Here is a 14,223-nt window from a genome sequence, read left to right as displayed (position 1 = left end):
ATGTAATAACATAAAAAAGGAAAGTGGGGATGTGACATCATCAGCCCACCTAATGAATATTCATAACCATGTGCATATAACTGTTTTCACAAAATATTGATAAACTTTAAAATTCAATAACTTCGTTATTTGTTATCCGATTTTGATGAAATTTTCAGCATTTTGCTCTGTAAATTGTACTCTATTTATTTGAATATTTTTAGCCCGGACCATCCCTTTAAGCACGAGATTAAAAAAGTATCTTTCGAATCAGAAAAAGTCTGCGCTTGTTTCACGCGTAGCTGTTGAGTAGCTGGATGAAAGCATGGATGGTATTCATCTTGAAGCTCATGGGGGAAAAAAGCATGAACAACTCCATATAACCCTTTGTCGTAGTAAACTGTAACAAAAAATTTCTAAGTCCATTCAAAGCTACTACACAAAAGCACTCTAGTGTCACCGCCTTAATTGTGGTTGAACTTGTAAACAAGTGTCAAACTGTTAAGGCCGGTTTTTATGGCGCTGTTTGATGTGAGCGGTCATTCTTGATCTCAACCTATATACTATAATAACATGACCATTGACAAATGTTCATGTTTCTGATCTATGATAAACCAATTTAAAGAAGCAAAGTCTAAACTGAAGCCGCTATTAAAACGTCGAATTGACTTTAAACCATTTAAATTTGTTTACTGAGTAGAAAGACTTTAACCACATGTATCATCTGCCGCGGCTTTAACCAACAGAGCCACGGACCGTTTTCGTTTAGCGAAGGGTTGGGGTTTGTTAAATACATTTAATAGAATATGAGTCAGTTATTTTGTCTTACTTTGCATGGTAAAATTACTTGAGAATCGAGGTTCATTTCGATCATTATGAAGAATACCGTAATAGCATTTTGCCAAATGTTTTTAAAAATGAATGTTTTGTCGAAAAGTGAAATAAAACTGTGAAAGCCCCCGATCAATACTTTACATGTAAAAGGATTTTATGATGGCTGTATAGTTAAAACAATTGGGTGATGATGATAATGACGATGATGGTGGTGACGATGATGACGATGAATTGATGATGAATTGATAATGATGGTGGTGATAGTGATAATGATGACGACAATGATGGTGATGGTGACGATGATGATGATGACGATGAATCATGAATTGATGATGATGATGATAATGATAATGATGACGATGAATTAATGCTGCTGATGATACTGATGATGCTTATGATGATGATGGTCATAATGATAATGATTCAAATTTCAAATTTATTTATTTCACTTCCATCAATTGTACATACATGAATTGTATACCATATATAAACATAAATATTTGTATACGTTGCAAAAAAGAAAATAATGATACATATGTTGTGAAAAAAAAAAAAAAAAAAAAAAACACTTAGACAATTTGGGCAACACATTGTAGGTTTTAAATAAGTATACTATTTTTCAATAGAAATTAAATTAAGATGGAAATGGAGGGACCCACTAAAAAGCAATGCTTGTACAATGTGGGCCCCTCAAAAAATAGATAACACAACAAATAACAAAATAGCAAGGTATAAATACAGATAATCAAATGAGAAAAAAATCAATAACTGAGAGGGAAATACTCACAAAATAAATACAAAGTTATCAAAAATATACAGTTAGATAAAGGACAAAACAACCCGTCCTAAAAATATCCACCCTTCCCCACCACACCCCCCATAAAAAGAGAAGAAAAAAAAAAAAAAAAAAAAAAAGGGGGGAGAATGCCCTGAGAAGATGGATGGGTGTTGTTGTATGTAGATAGAACACATGCCGTCGTGGACTCAAGCAAACTGGATTCAATGATGTGTATAAAAGGAGAAAAAGTATATAAAATAACCTGGAAAGAATATAATGCACGAAAATGTGATTGATGCCGTAAACAAATAACCGGTAGGAAGGCGGATAAGCGGACAGGAGAGGAGAAAATAGAGGAGAGGATAGACACAATAATGTATGAGGTTCAATAATGAGCACATCGGAGAAGGACTTGTGTCAGATTTTTTTTTATAAAAAAAAAAAGGATAATAATTATTTTATGTTTTAATTGTAGTCTTTAAAGTAATAATGATGACTTGACAGAGATGATGAATTAAACTTAATTTGGGAGTATATTATAAGGTTTTAATAGAGATAATTTGAATTTAGTCTTAAAAGAGTTCAAAGATGTTGCATTTGTTATATCATTATGAAGTGAGTTCCATAACTTCGGTCCATCATATATAAATGTGTTCTGAGCCCCCAAAGTTCTTAAAAGTGGTAAATGAAAAAAGTGGTAAATGATGATGGTGATGAGGAGGAGGAGGAGAAGGAGGATAAATTGATGATGATGATGATGATGATGGTGATGACGATGATGATGATGATGATTATTATGATGATTATGACATTGACTGTCAAATGGTGGTTATAATACTGGGGATGGTATTGATAAAAATAATGGTGATTTCGGTGATGATCGTGATGACGATGTTGATCGCTGTAAGTTGATGATAAGGATGACGATATCAATGATGGCGACGATAATGATGATTTTTTTTCTGGTAATGATGGCGATTATGATGGAAATGATGGTGTTTAAGTTGATGTTCACGATGATACTGATGATGCTAATGATACTAATGTTCATGATGCATGATGATGATGAAATTCTGAAGTTTATTTGTGGTAATAATGTTGATGATATGACAATGATTATGAAGATGATGATGGCGATGGGAATTAGGGTGATAATGGTGATGGCGGGGATAATGATTGTTGCATGCGTTCTGGATCAAGTGGTAATGATGATACTGATAATGACGTTGGTGACGACGATGAAATGAATGTTTTAAATGTTTTTCAAATTAATCACCTACAAGTTGCCATATTCATGTATTCTTATTTCAAAGGTATACTGCCTATGAGTTTTAATGATCTTTTTACTAAGAATAGTGCAATACATTCATATAGTACTAGGACACAAGGGGATTTACGTTTACCTTTCTTAAAACTTAATATCTCATAAACTACCATTGCTTTCATTTGTTCTAAATGCTGGAATAATATTCCAGATGAACTTAATTATGTCCGACTTTGTTAACATTTAAACGTAAATACAAGGCTTATATACTGTGTGTAGATTTTTAATATACTTAGCATGTTTATTTTTTTTCTTCGTAATCTTTTTTTCATATCAATTCTCTATTCTCATCTTTTTCCTATCTCTCTCCCTTTCTTTCCAATCCCCCTCTCTCAAATTTCTGCCTGTCTGTCTCGCACTACCTGTATCTCATGATATAAATGTATCTTTTTACTCATATTCTGGGATTGCCCTCGATAAGCGTCTTTGGCTTTTTGGCAATTCCTCCGTATTCAGATTACATATTATGTTCTGCTTTGGTTGTTTTTTGTAGCTTTTGGTACTGGTATTTTTTGTATTTTGTAATTTTTAATTAATTCTTGTTTGTATTTTTTATCATGTTTTTATATTGTACAATTTGAATTTGAATATGGAAATAAATGAATTGAATTGAATTGAATGAAGATGACGATAGCAATAAATTCGACGATAACGACGACGATGACTGTGACGGTGAGTGTGATGATGATGATAGTTGTGTTGCCATGGTTGCTGAAGTGAAATGAAGCACAAATTACACATACCACGTGTTTTTTTGTAAATATGCAAACTATATAAACATTTATAGTCTTTGTATGAGCTTTTCTATTATGCCTATATCAGTTTCAAATATCCAACCAGTTTCAAATGTAGTTTGGTGACATTTTTACCTCTGGAAAATAGGAAGATCCTGTAATGTTTGTTTCACCTTTGAATCTGTCCTACAATTCAGAAATCCACACAAAAAACCGCTATACTATTACCCCATCACCTCACTCAAAATATGAAGACGATATTTTTCACTGATAAAATGGAGCAAAATTAATAGATAAAAGGAGATAACTAAGTAAGCAAACTTGATGATAAATTGCCCCGAGATATCATCAATGATTTACCATGTGTTGATACCCAATATTGCTTAGGATCATAGATAATACTGGTCTTATTACCTTAGATTAATCATTGATCTTATGGAACGTATTATTGTAGATTGTCTTGTGAACGGTGTATCTAAATTTGTATTAGGCTCTTATTCAGTTTCAGTGTCAATCAACTTGAACCTATATCAACCTGATAAAATGATTATATTGTTTGGGAGTCTTTTCTGTAACGGTCCATATTGGGATGAGGTAAAATGGAGGGAGAATAATTTCGAAAATCCATCGGATTTGTCAGCGGTGAAATGAGGCAAAGAAAAGTATAGGCATGATAGGGCCTGAGTGTTACAAAAGAGACACCATTTCTATTTTTATTGCGAGAGAGCGAAACGATCAAGTCCTCAATATTTATCTACCGATTCTACATATAGATTTTACATGCAGGAAGTTATACCTGCCAGTTATTTAAAGAACATTCAAATTAAAGAAAATGACATTGAAAAGAATTTTGTAATCATTCATCAAAATATTCACACATTTTCTGATTTTGTTTTCTCTTTAATAGCCAGTATCATGATTTTTTATCTTCAGAATTATATACAATACCTATAACCAGTGGAGCGTTGTGGCCCAGTGGATTAGTCTTCTGACTTTGAAACAGAGGGTCGTGGGTTCGAATCCCAGCCATGGCGTAATTTCCTTCAGCAAGAAATTTATCCACATTGTGCTGCACTCAACCCAGGTGAGATGAATGTGTTTACCTGGCAGCAATTAATTCCTTGTAATGCCACCGTGCTATAAAAGGCTGCGGGGATAGAGCCAGGGTAATAATATCCAAGTCCTTTGGAAGCGAATAGGGACATTATGACATCAATCACCGCTATACAGGAAATGTGTTATTATTATTATCATTATTACCATAATAATATAATTTCATCCAGTATTTTTATTCAGGAAGAAAATGTGATGCTTAGAAAGTTATTCATTATGGTTTGACTGTGTTTTATGTCAGAGGTGGTCGATAAAATATCATCCTTTACTTCTGGACATCGTTTTCACTGTTCTAACGACGTGAAATGATAATTTCAGGAGCAGAAGTTTACTTGTCCGGGGTTTTGAACATTGGACTTTTATGTATAGTCATGCGCCCTTGACCACTCGGCCACCGGAAGTCCACTAGTCGATTCCCAATGTTTTCCTTTCTGCAAAAGTTTCCCCTCTTACCACTACCTGAAATGGAACATTTATGTTTGGCCTATTACCTTTATTAATCAACATTGTTCTTTTTGGTTCTCAACGGCAGCCAACTGGCATATGTGCGCTTTCAAAGCAAAATGCAAAGTACTTTAGTATATACCCATATTCTTCATAAAGATTCTAAGTAGTTTAGTTGTTCCCACATTGTTTATACAGTTTACAAATAGCACAACGTGTATATATAACGTGTGCATGGTAACATAAAACTTTGTAATAGGACTTTTCCATAATATATTCAACCTTACTTTACTTCATAAACTGACCAAGTCATGGCCATTTGAGAGCATAACAACTGTCATAAGAACAAGAAATCAGAGACAGAACATTTCATGAAGGTCCCACATACATGGGGTCGGACGTACATATTTTATGGAATTGCCCAATATTTTTTTTACAGTTTTTTCTGTGCATTTAACTGAAATTATAGGCATTACCACAACATAACGTGAGCTATACATCAATTCTTATCACGTGCTTATTCGTCGTGTAACATGTTCAAAAGGTGAGTTTGAGTTTCGCAGGTGGGCGTTTTCATACCCGCGTAAGGGCATGTATCAATCGCTATATCAACACTCAACCTATGACGAGAAATCCAATATAGAATACTTAATATGACAAAAAAAAACATATCTTGATACAGACGTATATCAGAAAACAGTATTTATCTTCACGCGTTTTGATATGACACAGCAAAGGTTGATTTGGGTTATTCTTGTGATAACTTAGTGTGTTTTTCCAGGACAGTTCCTCAATATTTCTTTTTGCATGCGATGTTATCATCTAGTTCACATCACGTGCAACGTTCCTTTAGAAATAGGAATTAATGTAAGATATTGATAATGGATTATGTTTTAGTTGCAGTCAATAAGTGATTATGCTGGAAACTATTACTAAAATATTACTTCCAAATGGACCTAATTTTATTTTCATAATCATGTAGTAAATGACAAAATAAAATTCATCAAGTTTATATTGAAATGACTATATTGAGTGTGTTCTCTTTTATCAAAAACCATCTCTGTCAATTTGACATTCAGTGGTAAAAAATATGGCTTCCTGAAGGTAAAACCCCGCGCTTTTAACTCGGAAAAGCAAGATGAAATAACAGATAAAACACGTTCTTTTCAATGATAAACGCTCTATAAACTGAAGAAATGCCACTCTCGTGCAAACGCACCCACGAACAAGCTTAATATCTCATCATAAACGATATAACCTTTACACATACAGCCCTTTGTACCCGTCAAACAACAACGGTCTAATAATTAATTACGAGAGTATAAAGATGGAAGTAGCAACAACAAAAAAAAAGAACATCAAACAAGGAATTCGGTCTAGAAAAAAATGGGTTGCAATTTAGGAGGCAAGTGGCACAACGTAAAACTATTAACGGTTCAACGCATGCGCAGTTCTATAGAACTGTAGATTGCCATCTGGTCAAGATCTGTTTGGTCTCGTCCCACCTGAACCTAGTACGTCTACAACTTACTACTTACCATTTGGTCTAATAAGCAATCTTTTTATTTTCTTATTATGCTATACCCATTTCATATAATATCCAAGTTGCCGGTCAAGTTGGCAGGATGCCACTTTCATTTCATTTAATTTAATTTCATTTCATTTCATTTCATTTCATTTCATTTCATTTCATTTCATTTCATTTCATTTCATTTCATTTCATTTCATTTCATTTCATTTCATTTCATTTCATTTCATTTCACTTCATTTCATTTCTTTTCACTTCACTTTACTTTACTTCACTTCATTTCGTTTCATTTCAATTCATTTCATGTCGTTTATTTCAATTTCCAGCACATACAATAATAATTGTGTTTTGTTCCATACATCTTGACATGTATAATATATAAGCAATTAGACAAAGATTTATATGTACATTAGATATAATGATATAAGCAGGTTGGGAAAGGAGGAGGCTGCTAAGAAGTGGAACTTGTAGAGTGCAACCTCCTATTAAAATATTTGTATAAAATAACGTAAACCCCCAAAACAGAAATTGTACAACAGGATGACAACTTAAGAATAAAACCAGTTCAAAGTATATTTAAAAAAAGAAAGAAAAAGAAGATGAAATGAGCGATAATCAAGGTCTCCAGTTTGTCTATTATGATTAGACAAATTGACCCACATTTTATTTGCTTTATAAAGTATGAAATGTATAAGTTAATGAGTAGATGGAGTGGAAATTAGATTAGAAATAACTGTTTATAGACGATGTGATGACTGGACAAATTTTATTGTAGACCAAGTAAATTTTTGCTATAATGGTATAATACGATCTGAGAATTGGACGAAGTATGTCAATTGGTACATCAACTGAGTGGATACCAACCTTTCCAATTTTCTTCACTTTTCTCCCTCTTTTATTTCCTCTTGTTCTTTCCCCTTTTTTGCACCGTCAATTATGGATTGAGGGGTGGGCAGGAGGAGAGGGGCGGGGCCGCGGTCGCTACGTATCTGGAATTTAGCAGCTGCAGTATAGTAGTAGTAGTAGTAGTAGTAGTAATACAATTTGTATATTATTATTGGTAGCTTATTTTATTCATGTACCTACCAAACATACCCGGGAGCAATCCCCCATGTGCATAGGCGGATCCAGGGGTTGGTTTGGTTTGAGGGAGAGTGAAAATACTCTCATTTATTTCTTTCAATAATAATTATATACATGTAAAAACATACAAATATCATACAATATTTTGAACATAAATATACAAATATAATCATGAGTCATTAAGGTGAGATTTAAAAAAAAAATGAAAGAAAAAGGTATCCCAAAAAGCCTCAAAGGCTTGAAAGAAGGGAAACCAAGAATAAAACATAAGAATGATGATAGAAAACGATTCACAAAATAGAATAGAGTACCGGAATGCGTCGCCACAACAGTAACATTAAAATCAATTATCATACACAGAGCCGGATACATGTATAAAAATGTTAGAGTTTGATTGCGATGATCGGCGGGCACGTCATCAGTACTTTCTTTTAAACCCGATGGGCCCGGCCCCCCCCTATTGCCCCCCCCCCCCCGTATTGGCGGAGCAAAAAAAAAGGGGGGAAAAGGAAAGAAAGAAAGAAAAAGAAAAAGGAGGGAAAAGATGAAAAAAGAAGAGGAGGAAGACGAATGAATACAATAAGACGAGGGGGAGACTTGGAAAATAAAAAGAATCTTTCATGACACTATGCAAAATTTTGGCTCGCGCTTCGCGCTCGCATTGCCTGTTAGGTGGTCTTCATATCTTGTTCGATATGGAGCTTAAATATCAAGTTTGGAAGTCAATATACAAAACATATTTCACCTCGGAAATCGAACTTTCATTATTTTGTGTGATTTACAAATTGATTTTTAAAAAGTGTTCTGTAGAAATGTCAGTTTATGGTCTGAATATTAACATTTTCTGCTCGCGCTGCGCACTCGCAAATTTTGATTTATCAGGTACCTATCGTGTATTTCATAAAGTTGTCAAAATATCCCTTTTCAGGTCTGATTGTCGAAATGTATCAGCTAGCGCTGCACACTCGCACTTTGATTGGCTTTTAGGTATAAGTCTCGATTTTTTTTCCGCTCGCGCTTCGCGCTCGCATGAATTGTTTAGTTATATAGTTATTCTTGAAATGTCCAGTTTTCAGGCCATATTACCATCAGATTTCGCACCCTCATTAGGCAGATATTAATTTAAAAATGAAATTGTCCCTTTCGTCTCATCTCGCGCTTAGCAAGAGGAATATGAAGATAGTCATCATTTTCATATGATGACATGTATGTCCTAAGGATGTCCCGGTCCTATGTCGAAACTCTAATAATAATGAATAATATCAGCTCTTTATTAAGTGCGATCCATATCCACCTCACAATTTTTCTACAAAGTGCTTGAAATATAGAGCAGAAATTAACTCTTTTTCCAGATCGGAATATCAAATAGTTCAAGCTCGCACTTCGCGCTCGCTATGATTTTCATGATAAAAAATGTATTTAGAATGCCTAGATTCTAGGTCTAAATATGAAACACGCGTGCGCATGTTTATTCAAATACTCAACTTGTTCTCTTGTTCTCATTATCCAGTTTCAGATCACAATTATCAAAACTGTTCTGCTCGCGCTTTGTGCTCGCATTAATAAGGTAGGAAGATCCCTTATTACTCATTCTTTTCATGATTTGCAAAACATGAATAGAGTGTCCCGTGTTTAGGTCTAAATCTCGATTTTTTTTCCGCTCGCGCTTCGCACCTCGCAGGAATTGTTATAGCTATCCTGTTCGCGATTACGAAAATTGATTAAAATTTTACATTCTCTATGTAGAAATGTGAAATATTTTCAGCTCGCGCTTCGCGCTCGCATTATTTTATTGTTGAAATATGTAACGTCTTCATGGCTAAGTGCAAGCAGTCCTTAACAGGAACCTTTTCGATCAGTTCAAAACGTATTATAAAAATTTTCTGCTCGCGCTCTGCGCTCGCATTATTAATGTAAGGAAGATCCCCAATTACTCATCCTTTTCATGATTTACCAAACATGAATAGAGTGTCTCGTTCAGTACGTCAACATTTTGAAATTTTCCGCTCGCGCTTCGCACTCGCATCAATTGTTTAGTTAAATCTGTTAAAGTTACAAAAGTGCTTAGAATATCCATTCTTTAGGTAAAAATGTCAAAAAATTTCAGCTCGTGCTTCACGCTCGCATTATTTGATTTTTCTAAAATATATAACGTCTTCACGGATTACTGCAAGCAGTCTTTATCAGGTACCTTTTCCATCAGTTCATTTCTGCTCGCGCTTCGCGTTCGTAGTAATTATTTAGTCGCATACACATCTTTTTCAGGATAACAAACATTGTCCAGAATGTTCAAATTTTAGGAAAACAACATATCATTTCTAAAAAAAGATTTAGCTCACGCTTCGCGCTCGCATTATATAAATAAGGATTATGTTATATATATATATATATATATATATGTTTATTTATAAGAATAAAGCAAAGAAGTAACTATTAGGAATACCCCTTCAAAGAAACCAAAAATCATCTTCGAGCGGCCGATCGGGGAAAATATGGCTGAAAAAAATCCGCCCCCCCTATAGGCGAAGACTGGATCCGCCCCTGCATGTGGAGGTATATAATGTACAATGATGTAAAGCAAAGCAGCAGAATCTTGAGAAAAAAAATCATATAATGTGGTGCTGATATTCGCGAAATTTTGCAAACGGTAATATTTCAAAAGAATAAAAAAAATCATAAATTTAATTCCCTTTTTTTGGAGGGGTGTGGGTCGCGGGGAAGTGGCCCTCTCCGGTATATTTCATACAGTGTAAAAACACTGTAGGCCTACGAGCTACCACTGATCTCTTCACTGTTTCTCTATCGTTTAATATCTTTAAGCACGTTGGTTAAGCCACTGATCTCTCAGTGTGATTAAGCCCGTCACCCTAACAACAAGTTGTTGAAACTGTTTAAAAAATGTTTAAACTTTTTAAACAACTTGTTTGAAAGTTTTTTGAGAGACGGGATATAAACAGTGTTCTTAAAATTTAAAATAGCGGTTTTTTTTTAATATGAAAGTATTTATTGATTTTCAAGATTCGTAGAAATGAAAAGCATAGCACTCAATCAGGTTTAGGGCAAAGGCTTGTCTAAACAAAACACAAGAAGAGAAACCCGTCGATCGATTATTTATGAATAGCTTTTAGTAAAATTATTTGGCAATTGGCAGGAGTGTTTCTTTACATGAATATCGTCTAAATTTTGCTTGAAAATCATATTGATGCCGATGTATTCATATGTCACTTCCAACCCTATTTTCGGCGACATTTCAACACGCGGAACACCACTTTCCTCGAGCTAGCGAGAGCAAAATCTCTGTCAGGAGAGATTCGGAACACGCCATAGAGATGTATACTAATTAGTATACATCTCTATGGTTCCACGAGCCTAATTACTTCAGGAGGGCTAAAGATATTCGTTCGACCCAACCCATTCGAATTTTTGTCAATTTGATATTGCTGATTGACAAAAATGTATGAATGTGATTCAAAATCTAACACTGATTCTAGAAATGGTAACTACTGAACTTACTTCGCCCAAATTGGGAAGATCAATAAATGATTTGGAACTATTTTTTGACTGGCGAAATAATTATGGCTATTTTACTGTTTCAGTTGATGAATTCGATCGATTCATAGTTATCTTCATAAATGGCGATTTATTTTTAAAATGAGCTGGCTACGGTACCCTTTCCTGGTCAGATTTGGAATGTCAGATATATATCCTATCCATTGGTAGTAAACATTCCACCCTCTAATTTCACATTTATTTTTTATGAATTTTTCAAAACTGCCATTTTAACACACAAGTCTAAGGGGAATGTTTTACGCGCGTGACACCTGTAAGTAATATGGGAAATCCCTAGTAGTGGATGGAATACCTGGCCAAACTCTTCAGTAGCAAACAATTTCTCACTGATATCAATATGTTTAGTCATCAAGTGGTGCAAAAAAATGGATTTAATGGCTAGCAGGGCTACATCAGGTAAAGTTAGTAGGTCTGTGTAGCCTATATTGGTCAATGTATAGAGTCAAGGCCTCTTTATGTTCTGATTTATCATTGTTTTGTGTTAGTGTACATCACCTACTTAGCATTAGAAAGACTTTTAGAAATTCCTCATGTTAAAATTGTTCTTAGGAAGGGGGTAGGTAGAGAGGAGATAGAACTTTGAGAATTTTACTAAAGAGAACTAGAGTGGTGCCTTCAAGAAGGTATTTAGAAAGGGGCACAGAGTAAGGTAAGGTATCTAATAGTGCTCAACTAAGGAAGGAGGGGGGGGGGGGGTGGCTGTGTGCTGCAAACTTAGTATAGCCCCCCCTCTTTATATGCCATCTATAAAATTATTTTCTCTCTCTCTCTCTCTCTCTCTCTCTCTCTCTCTCTCTCTCTCTCTATGTATCTCTTCCTTTTTACATCTGAGAGGCAACAGCCCTAGGAAGATTTTGAATAGGTCAAATGCAAATATACTAAAGTAGTATCTCATTCTTTTATTGTTTCCTCATCCAATCTCATGTATATTTGGTAATTATGTTTGGGACAGTTCTGGTATCCTTATATCTACACAGAATTTACATACACTTTTATATTACAATTGATAGGGACCTATATTGTCATTGCATTCACTGTTGGGCTATATGCAGGTAGGATTTGTATACATCCATATATAGTGAAAATAACATGTATAGGTAACACATTAAAATGGGTCATTGCATAGAAAATAGGCATTTTCAATGCATTTCTTTGTGCTAGTGTGAGTGTACAGATATAAAAGAATAGAAAAGTAGCTATTCAAAAAAATAAAATACATAAGTCACATAATATAGGTTCCACGAGCCTAATTACTTCAGGAGGGCTAAAGATATTCGTTCGACCCAACCCATTCGAATTTTTGTCAATTTGATATTGCTGATTGACAAAAATGTATGAATGTGATTCAAAATCTAACACTGATTCTAGAAATGGTAACTACTGAACTTACTTCGCCCAAATTGGGAAGATCAATAAATGATTTGGAACTATTTTTTGACTGGCGAAATAATTATGGCTATTTTACTGTTTCAGTTGATGAATTCGATCGATTCATAGTTATCTTCATAAATGGCGATTTATTTTTAAAATGAGCTGGCTACGGTACCCTTTCCTGGTCAGATTTGGAATGTCAGATATATATCCTATCCATTGGTAGTAAACATTCCACCCTCTAATTTCACATTTATTTTTTATGAATTTTTCAAAACTGCCATTTTAACACACAAGTCTATGGGGAATGTTTTACGCGCGTGACACCCTATGGAACACGCCCACTGGCCATCCTCGTACCGTCACATGATCATAACTTAGCATGTGTCACATGACTTTCTGAGATCGCGAGAAACTGCAACAGGCGAGAAGTATGGCTGATAAAAACATGTTTTTAGTAGCTATTTTGTCGGTATTGGCTGGATTGTCATCAGCTAAGTGTGGATATCAGGTAAATCTATTCGAAAAAACAAAATTTACCCTGAAATAGTGTTTTATTTGGAATAATTTCTAATGTTTTATTTTCGTCCTGCTTTATAGAGGCCTAGTTTATAATCATAGTCCCACGTGCTCGTAAACATGTTTGTTAAATGGAGCGTATCTATCTTGTCTTTGTAGGTATGTTGCAAAAAAAAAAAAATCTCAGAAGTAAGGTGTTTTCTTCATTGCATCATTTAGAGCTCATCAGGACCTTTAATTTAACACCTCATTTATCTCACTAGCCCCAGAAATAAGATTAAGAAAGTTATTGTAGTTTTAACTTTTTAACAGTAGAGGCGCACGGCCAATATTGGAGACTGTCTCCAATGTGGGAGATTATCTCCAATATCAGAGACTTTTGTAAAGAATTTGGGTATCCAATTTCAGAGACAGTCTCCAGTTTTGGAGTCCAATTTCCTTTGTTTACATTTGCTACAAAAGGATTACCTTGGCGGCAAATAAAAATGTGATAAGCAGATTCCTCATGAAAAATTACCCCTTTTCACCGTCTACTTTAAATATTCACCGTCTACTTTTGTTTTGAAAAGGATTTTTGTTGTCAATCACACACAAAACAAATGGGCTTCTGACCTCAGTGAGACAAAATTTTGGGTGGAAAAATCATGCTTTTGTTGGTGTTGTTTCTTTTGTCCTTTTGCAAAGCAAGTCTCCAATGTGGGAGATTGTCTCCCCTATTGGAGAGAGTCTCCCATATTGGCCGTGCGCCTCTACTGTTTAAGGTCGTATAAATTGCCTATTCAATTCTTATGTACGGTATTCCTTTGTTTTTTAAGCCAAAAGTTGTGATCTTAATTGGGACCAAGGTGCACTAATAGAAAACAAAAATGCGCATACATTGGCATATGGAAGTGCCAAACAACACTCCCAAAAATTACAGATGCCGCCGAAACTAGCCAGGCGGCAA

General features: G+C 34.7%; 1 protein-coding gene across 3 annotated transcripts in view; it reads left to right on the top strand.

The window, feature by feature from the left end:
• Nucleotides 1-13,144: 13,144 nt before the first annotated feature.
• The window catches only part of LOC129281919 (lysosomal alpha-mannosidase-like), a 36,808-nt gene continuing 35,729 nt past the window's right edge, over nucleotides 13,145-14,223 (top strand). Inside the window, exon 1 of one of the 3 annotated variants that reach the window (XM_064112917.1) lies at nucleotides 13,145-13,269. In XM_064112917.1, coding sequence (XP_063968987.1) covers nucleotides 13,192-13,269 — 78 coding nt within the window. In that variant the 5' untranslated portion in view covers nucleotides 13,145-13,191. The remainder of the gene's footprint in view (nucleotides 13,270-14,223) is intronic. The other 2 variants (XM_064112916.1, XM_064112918.1) reach the window with 2 other exon arrangements.

Source organism: Lytechinus pictus, chromosome 18, assembly GCF_037042905.1.
Source record: "Lytechinus pictus isolate F3 Inbred chromosome 18, Lp3.0, whole genome shotgun sequence".
NCBI lineage: Eukaryota > Metazoa > Echinodermata > Echinoidea > Temnopleuroida > Toxopneustidae > Lytechinus > Lytechinus pictus.
The sequence above is the reverse complement of the archived record's forward strand: the minus strand, read 5'-3'. Positions and strand labels throughout refer to the sequence as shown.